Raw genomic sequence first — 22,821 nt, forward strand, 5'->3', positions numbered from 1 at the left:
TGGGTAAATTCAATTTTTAATCACTGGACCATTCCCTCAAAAACTTAATTTAAGCTTGTATGTAACCAATTACCTTAATACAGATAATACAGAAATAATTGAGGTTATATTTAATTATTTTGGGATCTTTCTGTGTTACTAATAGTATTTGCCTTGTTACTTGTATGCTATTCGGGGATATAACCGATGATGTTGTACAAAAGAGGTGTGGTGCATGGATTTTGTGCTATTAAATGCATTTTGCTAGCAAATGAGGACAGTCCATACTTTATATTGGAAAGTACTGTATACAGTACATATTCATACTTCATTGAAACACCATACAGATGGAACAAAAAGGGACTGCTGTAGGTCTCTGGGTGTTTTAACTAGAAGATGATTCATCTGGAGCGTAGATGGTTACAACAAACCTTAGTCTGACTATAGACATTAAGAGTGAGAAGTATTACGCAATGCATATTTTTGAGGGTGGATGTTTGTTGCTTTTCACCTCTCTTGTGTACCAGGGTTGAAAAGTAGCCTTAAAAAAATTAAATTTAGGAATTAGAATTTTGTGTTAAAAAACCCACTCATTGGAATAACTGTTAATAAATTAATCTTACTCTTGATCTGAAGCTTGACTGTCAGGGTAATATTCATGACACAGTTGTGCAGTAAACTTATGCTCTTCGAAAATTTGTTTTTTGCTCACTGTACGGGACCTAGTACCTTGGTCATGGATTGTCAGGCACCAGCAGTCTGCTCTCTGAGTTATGATGTTTCGGTCCTCTGACAACTCTGCTTCCGTGCACCTTCAGTAATTATCATCCACACCTTTTTCAAAAAATCTGCAAGACTGCTATTTAAACTAGCTTCTCTTGTCAGTCACTGTTTAGTTTCAATGTTTGCTTCAGCCTCAGTTTTTGCTTTGCTCCTGTTAGGTTTGCGACCTTTGGTTTTGACCTTCACTTGCTCAGACCTCTTCTTTTTTTTTCAGATTTGACCCTCACTTGGTTTTTGGACTGTGCTTTTGCCTAGTGTTTGTGTTAATGTTTCCTGGACTCTTAACCACAGCTATGGTATGCCTGCTGCTGGCTGATCCTGCCACAGGAATCTACTTCATTATCACAACAATATTATAATACAGTCAGTAAGCAGTAACAGTGAACTCAACCAACATGGCATCCCAAACATTTTTAAACCAATGTGTACAAGTTTCACTCACACATTTAAAGCTTTGATCCTGGCAAGAAAGATTCTCAAAATTAGTTTGGAATTTTCTAAATCAAATCACATTAAATTATAAGGAGTGCTAGTATTATCTAATTTTGCTGTTTTAACTCAGAATACATCTGCTTAAAAGCTGAGGTAAGAATATGAACTTGTTATAAACTGTCACAAAACATGACATATTAGAAAAGATGCAAAGACAATAACTAGTTTTCTGTTTATGTCAGCAGTGGTATTAGATTTGACACAAGACTTTTCATACACTTTCAACATTTAAAACACTGTTGCGTGGAAAATATTACCTACTAGAAATCAGGAATTGGAAACATGATCATCTCTATCATGCAAGTAAAGTACTAATTTCTATGAGGTTAGACAGGCTTCTTAACTTACCCAGCCATGGAGGAATTCATTTTTGGCACACTACAAGTACTACATTGACATTAAGGGGGATCAGTGCCAATTGAAGGGGAGATATGTCCCTCACTGACATTCCTACCTAGTGCCTTAGACATCTTGGAATTTGCAGGGTTCACTGTTTTGCCAGGATAAGAGAGAGCTGCGGCCAGCTAATTCTAACTCTACTCTGGCAGTGTCAAGCCAGTTGTGCACCACTGTATTAATAATCCTGGACACAGATGGTAAAAGACATGACCCAGACTGTAACATCTGGATCATAGAGTTCAATCTGTGCTTAGTGGCTTTACTGGCTGAGCCAATTTGTTTTAAAACTCTTTGATTAAATAATAAATTTAGATATGATCACTTTACCAATGGTCTTATTTATAGCTCTCAGCTTCTCCTCTCCTTCAACCTTAATGTAATGATCATTTTAAAAGCAGCACAAACACGAAGCATATGATTTGTGTATATTATGCTGTATACAGATGCAGCCATGTAGAATGTGGTGCTGTAGGCACCACAGTATCCAGACAGCATTGCATCATGGCTTTTCTTATTTTTTCAAATAATCTAATGCATGACTGCACTACTCTGTAAAGCTGCCAGGTGGCAGTTATTATTTAAAGAATGGTTAAATATTAAGATTTAACCATTCTTTGATTAAAGAAAAAACTTTAATTCTGCTTATATAGAATGACAAATATTTTTTCAACCAAAAAATAGTTGAATCCAAAACTTACACAAGATGCATAATTGTAACCTATTCTGAGTTTTAATATTCTCTATATTGTATGTTTATTCTATACAGTATAAATATTCTCTGGTTCAGCTGACACAACTTGCTCAATTTTCTTTTGTTAAAAATAAAGCATTGAAAGAATGATCCCACCTGGAGAAGGTTTGTCGCAAATATTTTAGCAGTGGAGATGCTGATGGGAGGGCTAGGGAAGAAGCCATCATCTTAGAGTTTTCCAATCACAAATTCCCTTCCTGTTGTGTAAATGGCCTTCTATATGCAGTTCTTCTGTTCTACATATTTCTTAGACTGAAGTAAAGAAAATTATATTAAAATCATATTGGAGTATAGAGAGTTGTGGTAAAATTTTAATATGGTTTGAGAAAAAGCTCCATGTTGCACTTTTCTTAATTACAGTTCCTGCCTACCTAACCTTGTTTGCCCTGCCCTTCAAGTTAAGATAGAGTCTTGATTTATTTGTTATGCAGCCACATTCGCAAAAATAAAGGCAATTCTACAAAGTAGATGGAATGCATTTTCATTTTCATTTTCAGGTTGAAGTTATAAGTTACTGGTCCTGTTGCATCTTTGAATGTTCACTTTGTGCTGTATTAGCTGTCTGTTAAATTTGTCAATATTTGGCCAACAGCTGACTGACCATTGATTTTGCTATACCCCAACTGTTGAGCAACTACCACTTTCCTCTCTAACAGACTGCACCATTCCTAGGGGAATTTGGTGTCAAGTCCTTTAGTCTGAGTTACTAAGGTACAGTCTGTACAGGTTGCTAGGCTGTTTGTAGTAATTAGTGAGAGGGCTATAGAGGTTCAATAGTAAAGGCTAACTCAGGACACATTCTGTTGAATACGGCATATAGAGAGGAAAGCAATCTGAAAGAGAATTGAAAATGCTAGGAATGAAAGAATGATTTCATCATTGCAGTACATAATACCCCAACAGAAAAAAAAAATCCTCATATCATACATGAGCAAAATGTTCATACAAAAACATACATTTATGTTTGGTCAGTAGCAGATTCTTACCATATAAGGTGTAAACATGGTCAGATAGTAAGGCAGTTAGGTCACCCTTGGGCAATTAACCTAGACCATAATCAGCTAAGGCCCTATTCCTTTCATGTTGCTGAATCACACATTGAATAAATAAGTTACACCTCCACTCAAGAGACCTTGAAGAAACCTGGCCAGCTGGGAGTGTACAAAACAGTGAAACAGTTCTTGAGGACCTAATTGTTAACTCTTAACAGGCATACTGTAGGTTCCTTTGGGTGCAAGGTTGAACTTCATCCTAGACAGGATGCCAGTCTATTATAAGGCATGCACACACGGGGGCAAAATAGAGGCACCAATTAAAGTAGGCTGCATGTCTTTGTAATGTCAAAGAAAAGCAGAACAGCTGGAGAGAACCCACACAAACATGGGGAGATAAGTGATATTTTAAGTATTAAATTAAAACTAGACTCTATAATTTGATGTCCACATGGAAACTGAACCTACTGAAATAGAGAAATATTTTTATTTTGAATGCTTATTATGTATTCCCTTTGTAACAGCCATCATTTTTAGCAATCCTGCTAAGAGCTCTGGTTTAAGCAAGAGAGAGAGATGAGTTCAGAAAAGAACTATTTACAACAGCAGAGAAAACAAGTCTCCAACTCCTTTTAGAACAGGCTTAAAAGGTGCTGTTTCTTAGAGAAGGTGATTGTTCGAACTGTATGTGTTAGATACAAAATGGTGTTTTCTTGTGCTTTTGTTGTTAGCAGATTTGTAGTTGCTGTAAGTGCCCTGTCTGTACAGAGGAGGCAGGTCTTTACAATGGCTATTCCTCTGAGCTCCGGTCTCTTTCAGAAGGTTTTTTTAAGACTGCTATTGATCCCTTACTGAGTTGGGACTGCAGCACTCTGCCAGATTACTTGATTAATGGAGTGGTTGCTGTAAACGGACTGAATGAGGGTACGGGATGCAGGCGGTCCTCCCTGCCAAACCTGTACCCGTCAAGGCATGCACAAACATCCCTCATTATGAAACAGTTATCAAGTCTACATGAAAAATTAATTGGACTCAGTTTGATTCTGAAAAGAATCAGCTTTCAGCTTGGCGGTTTTCTCCCCCTCCTGATCTTTCCAGATGTTGCATTGAAGCCCCTGGAGAAGCTGCGATGGGAGATGTATTAATACATTGTATTGATTAGATCAAGACCCCTGACAGTCATTTGTAGAGATACCATCTGGCTGCTGTTCGAATTCCTTCACCGAAACAGGACGTGACACATTATTAATCTCAACTCTCGCAATACAGACGGGTTGCATTACCACAAAACCCACATTCTGCTATACCAGTGGAGAGGCAGGAGGACCTGAAGGGTGCAGAAATTAAGGTTATTACACAAATTGAGCCATATGGTCCAAATATTTCAGCGGTGAAATTTACTAGGCAATAAAAATTGCTTCTGCCTTCCTAATGGTGTAAATTACAGTTTAACCACTGCTCTAATGATGTCCTTCTGCTGCACTTAACTACTGTTACATGAAGGACATTGTTTAAAAATACAACAAAAAAAAAGAAAATGTCAGCAGCATGTTTACAATCTGTTAGTTAATCATTAAGAACACTGTCAGCTCTGCATTGCAAGAAAGGGGCCTATCATAGCCTGTCTTCTAGCAGGCAAAAAGGATTTTTATAAAAATATTTTAAAACCAATGATGACTTCTGAGCAGGTAGAAAATTGTGATTAAAATTCATTTAAAGGACAAACATTTGTTGGAAGCTAAAGAGAGAGTTTAATTTTTATAGAATCCCTGCAGTTTTAGCTGAATATTCACTGGAGAGGAAATGCAAGTCTTAGTCATTTTTAAAAGTGAATATTTGCATTGCTAAACCGAACATCATATTGAGGTTGGACCGTCTGGTATTTGGTCAATTTAATTTGTTTCTTTTATTTTAATTAGCATTTTGTATATTGGGGCGCTAGGTTTAGAATGAAAGATAAGTTCAGATAGTGGATTAGTATAGTGAAGGGCACATTTAGTTTTCAGTCTGTTTTTACTTTCTTATTAGAGTTGAAAGACAGAGCCAGAAAGAACTAAATAGTTTAACAAGCATCATTGTTTGTAAACAGAAAGGGCTCTGGAGAAGAAATAAAATGGGACAAATGTATCAAAACATTGTGCCCTGGATAAGGAATGGGTTTTAAGGAACTAATAATTAAATAAAAAATGAACAAGTAAAAGGTTCATTTCATGCTGAAAAGAGATATTTCAGCATGGAATAAACCCTTTACTTGTTCCTTTGCAGCCTACGAATACTGACGCAGCTTCCTACTTAAATTATATAAAAACTACAATCAGCCCTTTTTTTCATTTTTAAAATAGTTTTTAGTGTTTAGATGTACTGTATGTGTTTTACCTGTTTATAGCTGGCATGGAAGAGTTGGGACCTGAGTTCTTGCTTACACTCTGTACACTCAAAAACTGTAGTGAAGTGAGTTCTCCCAACTTTAACCCCCCCAGCATGCCTCTAGCCTGCCCTGCAGATACGTTCCTCTGAGGGATTGATGGAACTGTTTAAACCATCCATATGTTCATCTGCTTCTCACAAAAGCATTCGTAGACACCCATAGCAAATAGATTTCTGTAGTGGTCGGACAGCGGGAGCTGTTGGTCGCCAGTAAGAGTCACTGATAAAGGTGAAGATGGCTTGAAAACTGTTTGCCAGCCCATGACCTCTTTGTACCCCCTGGCCTTCACAGATAAACCTGAAGGTGTTCACTTGTTCAGATTTTGATGGAGATTGATGGCAACAACTCAGAACGTAACAGTTGCTCTTTAACAAGGAAATGTTTGACCTGTTTATGTACTTAGAGAAGTAATCTTGCTGTCATTGTCCATATATAGAATGAACTATATAAAATCTTAAAGGACCAATGTAATCTTAAAATTCTACCTTGAACTATATACAGTATGCTAACATTCTGCTCTTATTTCTATAGTAGTCTTCAAACTCATTTTTATCCATGCTATATTTATAGTCTGTTTCTTTCATACAACATGCTTTTCTACATTAAATTCATCTATATGGTCTATGGCCAGTCATGTTTTTGTCTAGCCTTTTTGTAATTTACACCTGTTTTGTAACTATGTGATAACTTGACTAGTTTGCAAACTATAGCAGAATCAAAATTATTAATATAAAAAGGAAGTGATATGGTCCTAATACAGATCACTGTAATATTCCACTAATTATAATAATAGGAAAGTAGAGCGAGTAGAGTAGTTTATTGCCATACAGTATGTACATGTACTGTACATTGGAATTCTTAATTGCTTTGATCTCATACACAGTACAACAGACAACACCACACAATGTAGACAATACATTACAAACATAATAATTAATAACAACACAACAATAAATATGTTGTGGACAATAAATACAGTATGTATTTTTTGCAAAAAGTGCATAGTGCAGATGTGTATTGAGTCTGAGGCATTGCAATTAGCTGTTGAGGATGTGTACTGCAGTGGGATAGAAGCTGTTCTTGAGTCTATTGGTCCTTGCTTTAATAGTGTGGTACCGCTAGGAGGGAGAACAGTTTGTGACCGAGATGGATTGGACTTTATTGCAACAGCAGATAGTATGAATCTCGGCGATTGATGGTAAATCACATCCTATAATCCTCTGTGCCATTGCCGCAACCCTTTGTAGTGCATGTCTGTCATGCATTGTAGTGTTGCTGTACCTAACAGTGATGCCACTAGGGAGGACACTTTCAATGGTGAATATTTTCACAGTACAGAGAACTTTCTTGAAAAGTAACTTATGATGTTGGGCATATACTACCAATAAACTATTAAGACCTAGTACAGTCAATAATCGTCAATAATAATAGGCAATACAATAGTATATGTCACAATTAAACTCTATACTACTAACTTCTCCGCATAACCAAATAAACATGATTTATTTTTTCTCAATTTTTTGGTAAATAAAATTAAACTACTAAAAATAAACTCAACAGGACTTGTACTTAAAAGCATTTCTCAGATTTTAAATGATTAAATATATCAAGCAAAATAATCTGTTGGAATTCAGTTTTTAACAGGGAAAATATGGTTTGAAATATGTAAATGCTTACACAAGGTTTTCCCTTTGTTCAGTGTAATGTATTTTTAACAAAGCTAAAACGTGGTGGTCACCTACTCCAATGTACCTGTTCACATCCATTCACACTGCTACAACTGTTCTGACATTAGCCTAGAGGATGCAATCCTACACTGACCTGCAGCACTACACAAATTGATCTGACATTTTGACAAGTATGTAATGGACATTAAATTAAAATGTTGTCAGGATTATAGCAACATGTGCAAAGCATGCTCCAGAAATATTTAACACTTGTGGCTCCACACAGAGACATATGTTATAATGCTAATTGTTATCCAAATTCAGTTAACATTCTTAGAGTACGTCATTAACAAGTCTATGTACCAGAATATATTTTAAAATTTTTGCTTTATATATTTTAAATTTATGATTCTTAAGCTCATATCAAGAGTGGGTTGTACCAGAGTCTGGTAAAGCATTGTTACATCTAACTGGAAATTCAGCATCTGTTAGATTCACAGGAAAACCTACAAGTATGTTAGAGAAGTCAGAGAAACGCCAACCCAAACCCATGTTAAGTAAAAGTAAAATAATAGAGAAATACAAAAACACCTAGCAACATCCAGGTTTTAGATCACATCTTATTTTTGTGTTCTATTTAGATGGAGAGGTCTATTTTTTGTAGTTTTGTTTTGTGAAGGAATCACTTGTTCATTTGAGAAGAAAAAAAACATTCTTTTTCTCAAATTGCTTGGCTCTTTCACTCAATAGGGTACTTGGTTAATGTTTATTCAGACTGCTTTGCTCTCACCATTGTCTACTGGTGCTCAAAGATCCTCAAGGAGTTTTTTAACCAACATTTCAAATGAACAGCCCCCCATCTGGATCTGACAATTCAAGAATCAGCAAGTGTGGTATAAATTGTGTGCAGATGCAAAATAAGCTGGAAATTGCTTTTAAAGGCTTGATTTAAGTGTCTTTATGTGATTGAAGTTATTTTTTATCAGGTCTCCAAGTAAAAACATAATTAAACCACTGGAAAAATATTCCTCAGAGGACTGTGTCCTAAAACTGATTAATGGAAGTTACTGGGGAACATCATTCTCTTTAGACTTCTAGTATTTCACAGCATTTATGCATATATATACAGTATGGTTATAATGTACAGTATATTGTATGTATATTGTTTTATTATATAATATATACATCTACTATATATAATATGTATATATAATATTCATATGTAAAATGTATATATACAATGGAAATGAATATAAATTAGCTCTTGGCTTTCAACAACACAGAGAGACACAACCGTCTAAAGACACTAATAATTCTGCTTTTTGTGTATAGAAACTCAAAGTTAGGACAAAAGACTTACCCTTATTGTGGCTCATCACTGATTGCTAACTTTGACCTGTGAAAAAGCCCTATAAGATTTTTTCCTATAGCATACTATATAAACTACCTCAGTAATATAGAGCGGTTTTCAACACTGGTCGAAAGGGACCAAAGGATTTTAACATTTTTAACATTTGTTTCTTCTTGTGCAAAGTCAAATGGCAATCGACTTATGTACTCTGTGTCAATAACTAAGTTTTAGAACTCCTTTCATATGATACATGAAATGTAACCAAATGTAACTAAATGGAAAAGGAAGTAGAAAGCATACTCATTGACGGCGTTTCATACACTTTCATTCATTCAGGATGAGTCTGTCCATCAGATTGCATATTCAAAACATTATAGTCCTTTATACAGTAAATATAGCAGGAGATTCTTTTTCAGCAAATTGAAGAGAGACTGCATACATGTATATTTCTCTATACTGTATATAGTTTAATTAAAGAATTTCATTTAATCAAAATTCTTTGATTTATAAAATCAAGGATTGAATAAAAAGGGCCCATTTTCAACAAGCACAGTGGTCACAGAAAGAGTTAAGAACCACAGTACTAGAGAATGAAATTGAATGATGAAACTATCTACTGTATGTATTACCATGTTGGCAAGGCAATACTGTGATTTCAGTAGACTCATGATTGAAATGCATTCCACTGCATTATATTACAATGCTCTACCTATTAAACCACTGTAGTCGGGCATTATATATGAAGTGCATTTCTCATCCTAATCATAGATTGATGGATTGGGTTTTGACTAATGCATTTTTTTGTATAAACTACAGGTCTCTTGTTAATCAAAGAAATGATACATTCTAAAACTTTTTTAAAACAGCAAATGTTTCACAAAACATTTGAAAAGTGTGGAATTTGGCCTTCTAGATACAGTAGTTCCTGGCATTTGTCTTTAAAATATAGTCTACTGTATATGGAAATGTTTTAAGCTTTCTTTATGTACGAATAATTCAATTTTAATAGAATATAATTTTTTTAATAGAATTTTACTATAATCGTTTAATGTTTGTGGATGTTTAGGATTGGCACTACTGAAATGGCTCTTGTCTGAATTAAATAGTGCTTTTTGATCAATTCAGTGTCCTAACCATGTTGACCTCCCTGCTGCCTTTTAAGGCACTTCAAGCAGTCAAAAACAATCACGACAGACTGTGTGAAGTGGGCATACAAAATGAAATCTCCCAGCAGTAATCCCTCTCCCTCAGTGCTGGCCTTCACATTAACTCTGTGATACATATCTGTTTATCACTCACAGAAAGATGTGAAACAGCAAGCCATCGATTTCACAAGGCAAGTTTGTAGTACTAATGATTTAAAGAAATTTAATGGTATCCAAATTGGACAAAAAATAAAGCTTTCCATTTATAAGCTTTAAACATGTTATATATTTAAAATGCCTTTCTAATTTTGAAAAATGTCTGTCTGTGTTATGCTACCTAGAAGTGTTCTCTGTAAGAACACAACTTTAAATTGTGGTTAGAAGAATCAATTGAGTTCCACTGGTTAATTTATTTCAAACTTACTTCCAGTTCCCACTCTGAAGACGAATACATGGAGGATGTCTATTTGAAGCTGAAGGAAATGCTAACAGGGTGGTACAGGGGAGCAGTGGGTAGCACTGCTGCCTGGCAGCACTGGGACACTGGGTTCAATTCTGAACTGGAATGCTGTGTGGAGTTTGTATGTTCATGTTCATGTGGTCATGTGGGTTTCCACTGGGGGCCCAGGTTTCCTCCCACAGTCCGAAAGCATACTGTAGCATTAGCTTAATTGACTTCTGTGAACAGCCCTGGTAAGAATGGAAGGAAACTTCTAGGTTTCCTACAGAAACTACACTTTTTCAGACTCTTCCATCCATCCATTTATCCAGTAGAGGGTCATGGAGGAGCTGGAGCCTCTCTTGGCAAGCAATGGGTGCAAGGGAGCATATACCCTGGACAGGATGCCAGTCCTTTGTAGGACGCACCAGACACAAACACACACACACACTCACATCAGGACCGTTTTTTCCAGAAGCCAGTTAACCTACCAGTATGTGTTTGGACTGTGGGAGGAAGCCCATGCAAACAACAGAGGGAACATACAGACCCCAGGCAGATGATACCCCCGGTCTGGAACTGAACTCAGGGCCCTAGCACTGCGAGACAGCAATGCGAAGCACTGTGCCACCATGTCACCTTTTTAATACCAGTAATAATATAAAAAGAGTGATATTATTTCTCCCATTTTGTGCCAGTTGTGTTACAGAAAAATGAATGCAAATTCTCATTTCATAAGTACAGTATAAGGAGCAAGATATTATTTTAACTTTTGTAGACCGCAAAACACAATAGCTGTTGAATCAAGGCAATTCATATTGAAGTACGTTATTATCCGAAACTTGTTCTCAAACACTTCACAAAGTAATGCCAAGTAGTGGTGCTTTACATAAACTGACACTTTTGTTGACAATAAGATCATGAGAGATCATGAGACAGTAATAGCTAGGTTGTCATAAATAAGTGCTAATACATACCATACTGATGTTGGCTAAAGTAATTGCCATAACTGCTGCATGTTTTGTTAATTAGTAATCATGATTTACATTAATTATTTGGAGTTTCACAGGTTACCCACTGGTTTTGTTCTCTACATTATTTCCAAAAGTCACCTTTTATTTAGCTGGAATAACTTAATAAAAAAATGTTTTAATCAAAACATAAACCATACGCATTTATGAAATCTTTCAGAAAGAAAACCATAGAAAGTGTTCCTAAGTGAAAATTCATATGGTTTTAAAATTTGTTATACTACTGTGCTTTGGAAGGGTCAAGAAACTTTCATTTGAGCTAATCAGCATAATTACTTTGACAAATACACATGGTTATTCTTAATTAAAACCATCTTCTGTCCCAAGATAATTTTGACACTATCTACGGTGTTCTAAAAATTGCTGAAGCAAAAAAAAATGTTTATTTTCCCTTTAAAAAGGATGCAATCAAGTGCAAGTTAGCCATCAGTTACCATTTCTGATGGGCTTTTGTTCTATGAACCTATTCTCACGTGCAGATGAAAGTACTGTGTTTTATCACTTGTCAAATATAGGTTTTAAAACAAGATTTGTTTTCAGTGAAACAAAGAAGTTGCTGTTTAAATTTGTGTATATTTAAAGTAGATGGGGGTGACAAATAGCATGGCATTTAGCGCAGTCTCACAGATATTGGGATCTTGTGAAATTCAGACTGGAATGCCTGCTATTTGAAGTTTGTGTGTTTGCCCTGTGTTTTCTCTGAATGCTCCAGTTTCCTTCCATTTTCAGGACTAGCTGCTGTCTCTTCCAATAATGAGCTCATGGATGAAAATATTTGATGAGTTCCTTCTTATTAATTTTATTACAAATTCACAGGAAATCAAATGTGATTTAATAACTTCTATTTGTATGCTTGACCTGTTTTAATGTATAAGAATTGAAGAATCTTTCAGCAGTATAAGAATTAGTTTGATAAAATAACCATCCTTTTAATAAAAGCTATTTCTCATAATTTCATTTTGGTTTATTTAACTCCATTAACTAGGCAGTACATGTATGTCTGAATACTTAAAGGTTTGTTAATGTTAACACCATTATTGCACTGAGATAAAATCAAGCAAAAGACACTTGAAAACTGTCTTTAAAATTGTCTCAATTTAATGGAGCTCGTCAGAAATACTACAAGGATGTCTGTCTCTCAACCACCCATTATCAGAAATCCACTCTTTCCTGGTAATGGTTGCAGAATCTGTCCTGAATGCATATGGTAAAAGACAGGAACACACTCCAGAAAGGATATGTTTGCATCACATAGCTTACACAAGGTATTGCTTTTCGAGACACCAATTATACCGAGTGTCTCTGGGAGGCAGGAAAAAATAATGTTTGCATGGTAAAATCACACACAGTAAGAACATGCAAAGTGAACAAACAATGTAACCCAGAATCTAACCCAGGATCCAAGAAATGTGAGGAAGCAGCCTTTACCGCCACAACACTCCACTATCAATGCACAGTATGCCTCTTAATATTACTAAATCAAAACTGTTGTATTTCAACACTTTCATGTACTGTAGGAAAAATATAAACAGCTACTATATATGGTAAGTTTATTTAAATAGTCATCACATTGAACAAATAACACCTGGTACTGAGCCAGACAATTTGTGAAATTTTCAAAGTTGGATTCAAGAAAACAAAGACTTCACTCATATAAGTCATGACATAAATAGTTTATTGCAGGGATCTCCATACTTGGTCAATTATTTAATTTAACCAGTTGTTTAATGTGGGCAGCTTGTATTTCCTTTCCTGCATTTCCTTTAGTGGCCACCACTAGAAATGGGTGCCTACAGGGTGCAAAGTGGACATAACATGTGTATCAGAACTGCTGAAATAATGAGTGGGAAATGATGTACTAAACAGTACATAGTACATCTCATCAACTACCTGAGGATATAACCTCCCCATTTCTCCAAGATCTGCCTCTTTTGCTTCCACACTGCTTGCAGGTAAAACACAATATTTGTATATTCTCTCCGAGAACTTAAACTACATACATTTCCACAGATTAAAGGAATTTAGTCATGGCTGAAACTCCCTTCCCAGAATCCACCCTCTTATGTACTGGGTTCTTCTGAGCACTTTTAATTCTTGAGCTTCTATGTAAGTGTGCATCACAGCACTACAGTACTGACAGTTTGCTTAGTTGCATGGACATCTGACTCATCTGTGTTTAAAACTGAAGGACAAAGTAATTGCAATAGCCATATATAATGTGATAAAAACTAAATGAAAACTATCCAAAGGGAGAAAAATGTATCAATTAGATCTAATTGGGATACTAGTCATCAAATCTTTTTATTGCAAGTTAATGTTCACTGGTCATTATTATTGTTATATAATGTGTGTGCATTATGGGTTTTCTTACCTACAGTATGTACATGCACATGGATGTTCAACAGCATACTGTACAGTATATCACACTTTCTGAAGCTCATGTAAGAAATTTTGGTGGTCACCATGGTTTTAGTTTTTTTTCGGTTGTGCACAATAACAAGGACTAGATATGAAAGTGACCTTTATGTCCTATAGTCTCATCTTGATTATTTTTCCATTCGTATTCTTTTTTTTTTCAATTTTCTTCTGTTCCCTTGAGACTTTTTTTTAATCCAAGAGGGGATTTAGAAAGTTGGTCTTAAATACACTTGCACCTTGCCTTTTGAAAAGGGAGACCTTGTTTTACCTTTTGTATTCGTTCTGAAAATTATCCATGAAATGATTTGAAACCCTGTGCCATAAGATACTTTTAGCATTTAATAATTTTAAAATATCAGTTTGGTCAAAAACCTATATGTGGGTGTACACATTTTTCTTGTTTGTTGCAGCCTTGTCCCTGAGTAGCTGTTTTGTCTACTGATATAAATTTTGGATAGAACACACTGCTGAACAATATCTCATGAGGCATTATATCTTGTGGAAAACAAATGTTTTCATCCTTGGGCCTCTGTGTAAATAGCATCTAAACGGTACACAAAGTAATCAATACCAAAAATGAAAAGCAAGCTAGAATAATAGCTGAGGTGGATGAATAACAAAGCAGTCCATTAAAAGAAAATGTTAAAGAGAATCTGCAAACTCCTTCACTTAAAATATTCTGTGTTTCTATAAAAGTTCTATAAACCAATTTAGCATCAATTTATATGGTAGCTTCATTGATACAAATGCATATGAAAGCTTTTTACAGGTAGAACAAAATACCTATTTACTAAATTATGAAAGGAGCTGTGAGCTGTACTTTCTTGTAGTAGATTCTTTTCATTTATTAAAAAAACATTTTTCTTTCATAATGATAGTAAGAAACCGTCGTAAATTGTATTAGAAGGTTAAATTGGTTATTTAATTAAAATTATTGTATTTTAGTCATTTTTATTTCTAAAATCAATATGCATACTGCAGGTTAATGTTTCTTTCTGTTAACTATGGGCTGACCATGATTCAGACTATTAAAGTATTATTCTTAAAGCAGAGTCCCAACTTTTCAATTTTTGAAAAAGTCTTCAATAAGTACCTGAAGACAATGGAAATCTTGACTAGTTTATGTAATAATTATTAGTTTATGTAATAAGTCAGTTAAAAAGTTAAATAATTATAATTAAATAATTAAATAGTTTATGTAATAAGTCGGTTAAATAATTTGTTTACATACAGCATATTGAACTCACATGGTCTTCTGCATTTCAATCTGAGCTCTTTGTTACTTAATTGAACAAGGCATTTGCTTAAATGATCCAGTTTTTCCTCTTCCATAGGCCTTAAGCAAGCGAAGACAAGTGATGATTTAAAACGACTTAGACCTATTTCAATGAAAAACTTTAACTCGCCCAGCAGTCACAAATCCCATACCCAGTTCTTGATGGTGGCTTTCTTTGCAAAGACACAAGAAGCCTCTGGCAAACAGAACCCTTGTCAAATTAAGACACTCGAAAGCTACATGTGGCAGATTAGTCAATTTATTTTAACCCGGGCTCTAGGAAACATCCCAGACTTTGGAGTTTTATTATTTTAAGTGCCCGTCTTTTAATGATTGTTGAATACTGAGAACTTAGCTGTTGTTGTTGTTGTTAATAATAATAATAATAATAATAATAATAATAATAATAATAATAATAATAATAATGTGAAACTATTGTTTATACTGCATACATAAACAGCAATCAATGAGGCTTCACTTCTCTTAAGTTATCTGAATGTTTGTGCTGACTTCTATCTTCATTCTCAGTTTTCCTATTTTGAAGGTGATAGACTGAGTGGATTAAAGTGTGGAGAAAACATTAAACGCCAGTGTCCTGGCTAAATTCATGATTGGTCCTGCACAATCTGCCATCACTAAATCTTTCCAGCAATTTAACTGGTAAAGTCGATTCTCATTTCTCCACCCTATTTGTTGTAAAGTTGAGCTGCTATTGCAGAATGGCTGTCTTGTTTCAACAAGGTGGGTGTTGTGCTTCAGTAGTGAATGGGGTGTGTCCCCAACCATATGTGAAGCACCTTGGACTCTTTGAGACTATTATATATTTTTTCCTACTAGAGGCCTCGAATGAATACATAGCAACAACACTTTCAATATGATTCGGTCCTGAAGTGTGCAGATAGTATTTATTTCATTGTTTTTGGCTTTGTTTTGCTTTAATTTAGTTATTAACATAAAACTTTCTCTTTTTCTAGCTATCTATGGGTTTTTAATTTAACTGTACAAGCTATTTTGCTAATGACAACTTAAACACTTCTACTTTCGGGGATCTAAGCTATAAACATTTATTTAGAAATCTATAACAAAATCAATTCTCTTAGTTGTTTTTTAATGGCTGCCTTGAGTGTCTTGGATGACTGAATGCAGGTTGTTAATCGTTAGGTATCCATGTTGAGTAAAGTGTTTGATAGCATTGCCATCTAGGGGCCGCAAACAAGTCTCTGTGCTGAAATAAACTGTAATTAGACAGCTGTTGCTATTGACAATGTGCATATGTTTTGTGTTTTATAGTCCACATGTCTTCCATATTTCACAGTAAAAAAGATACCTTTAGATGTCCCAGAGCTTCCAACAATGAAATGGATTTTTTGGTCTAATCTGTTTAGGGAAGATTACAGTTTGTGCTTGAGCTTATGCTGTTATTTTTTGGCACTAGTTAAATGTGTGCATTTGCTAAGGAATGGCTTTTTTGCATTATTAATCTTGTTTGCAGTTTAAAAATGACTGGAAACAAAACTGTTATCAGACATGTATTTTGACAGCTTTGTTCTTTCGAATCTTAAGCATTCACTTATTATGCTAATGTTGTTGGCAGCGATCTGAATTTGTGCACAACCATGATATTGTGATCAGCTAACTAATGTAAAATGTCCTGATTAATCCAGGAGAAAGAGAAGATGGTAATTTGCAGTTTACGGCTCTAGATGTTATATGCTTTTATGTATTGCCTTGCCAACCAAGTCTGAGTGCTTATAAATTAAAAAATCAATAACCTTTCAGGAAGCATAGGAAGTAAGGAAAAATCATATTTTTGTATTATAATATGTATATACTGTACACAAGTGTGAGTACATTTCCTTTCAACTAAGCTACTGTATCAAATACTGGTTTGAAACCTTGTGTCTAAAAAGCCTTTAATAGGGATAGAGACCTAGAAAACTTGTTGTCCTGCAATAATTATCAAAGTAATTGATTCAACATATTAATATAGAGTAATGGATTCCTGGTCTTGCTTGGCTTGTTTGCTACAACATCCTGTCCATCTCTGAGGAGTCAACTTAACATATCATAATTTAATTTAGAAATAGTGATCTAAAGAAAATATAAGTTTGTGTAATGTTCAGGGGGGAAATTTTGGAAAGAAGGATTTTGTACACAGTTATGCAGTTTATAGGGAGCAGAAAAAGACTGCGAGGAATATGTCGAAAAGAAAATTAGGAAATATTTAGCAAGAAAAAATACAAGACCAAATACTTACTGTATGTTTTTAGAAATTAATAATAGAAGATGTATTGCAGAAAGTCACAAAAATTATCTTAAGCCTTGATCTATTAATATGCTAGTCATTATTACAACCAAATTTATAGAATTTATGCTGTAGTGTATGGCACAAATGTAACTGCTCATCTTAACTTTGGCAAAGTAAAGGATATTTTGGGGTTACATAGAAACTGCATACAGTACACTAACTGCAAGCCATATTCCAGCTCTTTCAAAACACTATACTACTACATTCAGGTGAAGTTCAAGTGATTAAAGAATAGATGAATGGGAAAGTGACTGTACTGTATCTTGAAATTACAGTTAGATTAGATTAATTTACATTATTTTGGGGAAATGGGAGGCAAGATACAATAAAATTGTAATTACAGTATACATTGTTTATGATAAGTGTTTAACATGACTTACGCTAAAATGTAAAGATCATACTTATGTCATTTTTAAATGCAATTATTTTGATTACTGCTACAAAGACAAAAGGTAAAAGTTTCAGAAGTACGAATGACGGTGTTATATATTCTCTGCTAGTGAGTTCTGTAATAGAAAATCTTACATAAAGCCATGTAGCAAATGTCCTTAAGACAGTTCACCCCCTTAAGATTTTACATTTTCTCACAACGATATTGAATGCTGGCTATTTTTTTAAATAAATAATGACAAAGTAGAATTTGTGTATGTTATTTTAAAAATGAGGTTTGTTTTATTTACTATTAGAACTTGGTGAGGACTTGGTTAAGGTCAAATATGTCTAAATATGTCAAACCTTACTTTTTCACCACTGTATTTTTCTTTTCCTTTCTTTTCTTTTACCTCATATTAGGCAGTACAACTAAATGCCTCTGCAAGCCACTTATTTAAAGCACTTGAAGAGGGTACAGTTATGCTCACATAACTGTAATTAAGGAACTTTCTTTTCATTATAATATAAGACTCCAGGAAAATGTAGTGTAGTATGTGCAAATTAGCTGTTTAAGTCTGTTCTTTTATGATTTAGTACTCATTGGTTCCAATGAGCCCTCTGACCTGACCATGAGACATAGAAACAATAAGGTAAAAGAACTTGGAAAGAGAAACTCTGTTAAATAGATTTCTGAACATACTGTAACTAAAAGGTTCTTAAAATGTCAGATATCCCTTATTGTGGGGAAGAACCAATATACGTTTATACACTTACAACATTAAATTTCCTGCTTTGTCAGTCTATAAAGACTTATCACTAGCATTTCAGTCACTGACAAAATGTTTTTGAATAGTCTGAGTAACCTTCATAGCATATTTTACACTGAAATATTTGTAGAAAATGGGTAGTAAATTTTGGTGGGCTGCAGAAAGTGTCTTGAAAATCACAGTTAATGATTCTATTTTAGTTTTTGAGTTCTTGAGTTCTGAGGTCAATAATGTACCTTCTGTATAGAGTTTGTATGTTGTTCCTATACTGTAGCTACTGTATGTGGGTTTTCTCTAAATGCTCTAATTTCCTCAAAAAATAAAAAAACTCCATTGGTGTCTTTAAATTGCTCTCTTCATGTGATGTGATGGATGTGTGTGTGCCTTATAATGGACTGCCATCCTCTCCACAGTACTGTATATCCTTTTACCTGTTGCAAAATTAGACACACAAGCCTTAGGAGTTGCTGGAATACAAAGTAATTACTTTACAAATACTGAGTTTCCCCAATTTCAGCAACCACTTTCATCCTTAATTATTAATTTGCTTTTTAGGGAACAAGTCAAGAAGTTCATGTCTTTGGGTTGGAGCCCTACACAACATACAACCTACATGTAGTTGCTGTGAACAGTGCTGGGACAGTTTCGAGCCCATGGACATCAATTCGCACTCTGGAAGCATCTCCTAGTGGGCTCAGCAATTTCACCTTGGAGAAAACAGAAAATGGAAGAGCACTTTTGCTGAGATGGTCTGAACCTTTAAAACCCAATGGTATAATCAAGGTACAGTATATTAAATAAGAGTTTTAAAATGGAGATAAAGATACAGCAATCAATAACTATTGATTAGGCCCTGTAAAAATGCAATATAAGAGAAAAGGGAGGGTCTCTTTGTAATCCTTCAGTAAAGACAAAAATCTGAAATATGATTAATGTGAATTTTAAAAAATGCTCTATTCTCAGCTAACTGCCTGACAATTTCTGTCTAGTGACTGTGATTTCCATAGGCAATCTATTGAAATTGACAAATGGAACCTTACAAAGACTTTCCCTTCTTTTTAAAAAAAATGGGAAACAAAGATATATTGTGAGGTAAGGTGAAAATTCAGATTTGATTCAAGTACATTTAACAAGGTAATTTAAGTGACTTTAAGATTAGCAGCCTCTCGTGACACTAAGACAAATGCAAATTAGAGAAAAAAGGGTCTGGAACAATCCTGGTCAGATTGTTGAAGCTGATTCCATAGGATCCCTTAAGAAAGGGATAGATAGAACAGAACACCTAGAACCTAGCTGTTCTCTTAAAGTGATTGTAAATGTTAACTGATACTGACCATGTATCAAAACCAGACCATAATATTTATTTTCTTTATCACTAATATGTTATTTGGAAATTTAAGAAATTCTTTATGTGGTCTTTGTTAATATCAAGTTTTTGTACAATTGTTTTGATATGTTTAACCTATTGTTTTCTTGTTCACAGACCTACAATATTTTCAATGACAACAACCTGGAATTCAGCGGTTTGTCTCGGCAGTTTCTTTTCAGGAGACTTGAGCCCTACACGGTCTACACTTTAGTTTTGGAGGCCTGCACAGAAGTTGGCTGTACTAGATCAGTTCAGCAGCCAATCAGAACAGAAGAAGCTCTGCCCTCTTCCCAGCCTGCACCTGTGACCCAGTCCATTAAAGCCCAAAGCATTGAGCTAACGTGGACAAAACCTTCCCAACCAAATGGGAAAATATCTAAATATGAGATCATCTACAGAACTGCTAGGGGCGGCAGGCACATCAGCATGGAGGAAATCCCTCTTGAAGGGAATGTCTTGTTTACCGAAAACAACACAGACAATGATACTTTTTTCTACAATGTCACAAATTTAACACCTTGGACAAAGTATGAGTTCAGAGTGCGAGTCTGGAATTCAGCTGGCTACACAGACAGTCCATGGCTAATGGTGGAGACTAAACAGGCTCCTCCAAAAGGCCTTGCTGCTCCAACCGTCAGATATGTGGAAAGGAATCCTTATAAGCTATTTGTTTCATGGGCCCCTCCAGAAGAAGTCAATGGGATCCTGCAATCTTACAGAATACAGAAAGGTGATTTTGTTTATCCTTTCAGTTTTGATGCCACTGTATTCAACTACACAGATGAAGTTATACCCTATACTTTGTACGGCTATGCAATTATTGCATGTACTATGGAAGGGTGTACTACCAGCCCACCAACTAAGATCATAACATTAGAGGCAAGTCCTACAGCTGTAGATCCACCTTTAATGACCAACATTACTTCAACGCAAATTAATAGCTCATGGACCGCACCAAAGGTTCAGAATGGAGAAATAACTAAATACACACTACTAATAAATGGAGAAGAACATTACAGTGGGAAGAAGCAATACAGTTTGATTACTGGTTTAGAACCCTACACCAACTACGAGTTCATCTTAATTGCATGTACAAATGGTGGTTGTACCTCTAGTTCACCAAAGTCCTCTTATACAAAGGAAGCACCACCTTCCAACATGAGAATTCCCACACTGAAGGTGACAGGGTCAGAGTCTGTAGAAATCACCTGGAAAGATCCTCTACATGCCAATGGAGTGATTAAGAGTTATGAGTTAAGAAGGAATGGTGTTCTCATCTATGCAGGACTGGACACTGGGTATCATGACTTCAGCTTGCTGCCAAGTATTGAATATAGCTATACTGTGACTGCAAGCAATAGTCAGGGAAGCACAACCAGCCCTGTCGCTAAGGCAAGGACAAATCCATCAGCCCCTTCTGGTGTTGCTCCCCCAAAACTGCGTGCTTCAAGCTCCAGTGATGTTCTAGTGATGTGGGATCCTCCAGCTAGAGCCAATGGGGAAATATTAAACTATACCATTTTCAAACGGGATCCAGGAGAGACCAACATCAAAAGCATTGTCTTTCCTCCCAACCATAGTGCCTACTTTAGCCGGTCCTTCCCTCTATCAAGCCTGAAGCCATACTACAGGTATGTCAAATGTCCTAGCTTCTTGAAGAGATATAAATCATTTTATTATGGGACAAAATTGAGAATAATGATCATCAAATTGCTTCCTTTGTACTGATGAAACAGAGTAAGGTCATTTTAGTGTCCATTGATTCATTCCTTCAATTATGCTTTTAATTTTAATCTTCGATTTCCCTCTGCTTTTGAATAAACATCATCTTGTGAGTTTAAAATAAGCGGTGCCTTTGAAAAAATATGCAGGTAAAAATGGCTCTACACATACTGTTTTAACAAGCAATATTTGGAAGGCAGGATCCATCCTGGATGGGACACTAATCCATTATAGGACACACACAGACAAACACACACAGTACCAGTTTTCTCAGAAACCAATTAACCTATAGTACCAGTATGTCTATGGAGTGTGGGAGGAAACCTACTGTACATTAACATTGAAAGAACATAAAAACACAACATAGATAGCACTCAAGAAATTGAACCCAGGGCCCCAGCTCAGCAAAGCAATAGTGCTAACCACTGCACCTTGGTGCCACCATTTCTTCTTGATAATCAGACAAAATATATCTGCAAACATCAGTTTACAGGTTTCAGTGAACCATTTATACCCAAGCCAGATCATATTTCACAGATGAACTGGTGTTTTTTGGTACATCTGCAGTCCCTTTCTTTCCCCATATTTTCCAGCACTTTGATAAAAGTAAATGTTGGTATCTTTTGTCCATAAAATTTCTAAACTATCCTGACTCATCATTGTACTTCAAATCAAATTCTGAAGCATTCGGAAGGTAATATCAATTAATGCGAGCACAGGACTCACTCCAGTCTGCTAGCCAGACCGATTATTGAACACAAGCAGATTTAATAGGGTGGAGAAGAAAACTCCTTACAATTGTTACTAGAATTCCACTACTTGGAAGCCTAAGAACAAATGATATACCAAATGAAAATGGGAGCTCACAAAGTGAAAGAAAATAAGGCAATCATTTAACAGGTTTTCAAGCTGAGAGAAAGTCTCTAATCTTGCTGTCACAATGTTTTAACTAGCAATACTAAACCTCTTTACATAAAAACAATTTCTGCAAATGAATGCAACCAAGTGTGATCTACATTCATTTCAGTCCCCACCCAACATGATAAATTATACTTTGTGGATTAGACTAGTAAACAAAAGTCATGATTTTTGTGAGGATTAATAGTAAATTGTGAGTCATCTTAGAGCCCCT

At 35.3% G+C, this 22,821-nt stretch overlaps 1 protein-coding gene across 1 annotated transcript in view; it reads left to right on the forward strand.

Annotated features, from left to right (window-relative positions):
- Window positions 1–22,821, forward strand: part of ush2a (Usher syndrome 2A (autosomal recessive, mild)) — a 427,426-nt gene that overhangs the window by 375,440 nt on the left and 29,165 nt on the right. Inside the window, exons 62-63 of the mRNA XM_088624763.1 lie at window positions 19,154–19,381; window positions 20,082–21,598. Coding sequence (XP_088480889.1) covers window positions 19,154–19,381; window positions 20,082–21,598 — 1,745 coding nt within the window. The remainder of the gene's footprint in view (window positions 1–19,153; window positions 19,382–20,081; window positions 21,599–22,821) is intronic.

The sequence above is a fragment of the Lepisosteus platostomus genome, chromosome 3 (assembly GCF_059453375.1).
Source record: "Lepisosteus platostomus isolate fLepPlt1 chromosome 3, fLepPlt1.hap1, whole genome shotgun sequence".
NCBI classification, from domain to species: Eukaryota; Metazoa; Chordata; class Actinopteri; order Semionotiformes; family Lepisosteidae; genus Lepisosteus; species Lepisosteus platostomus.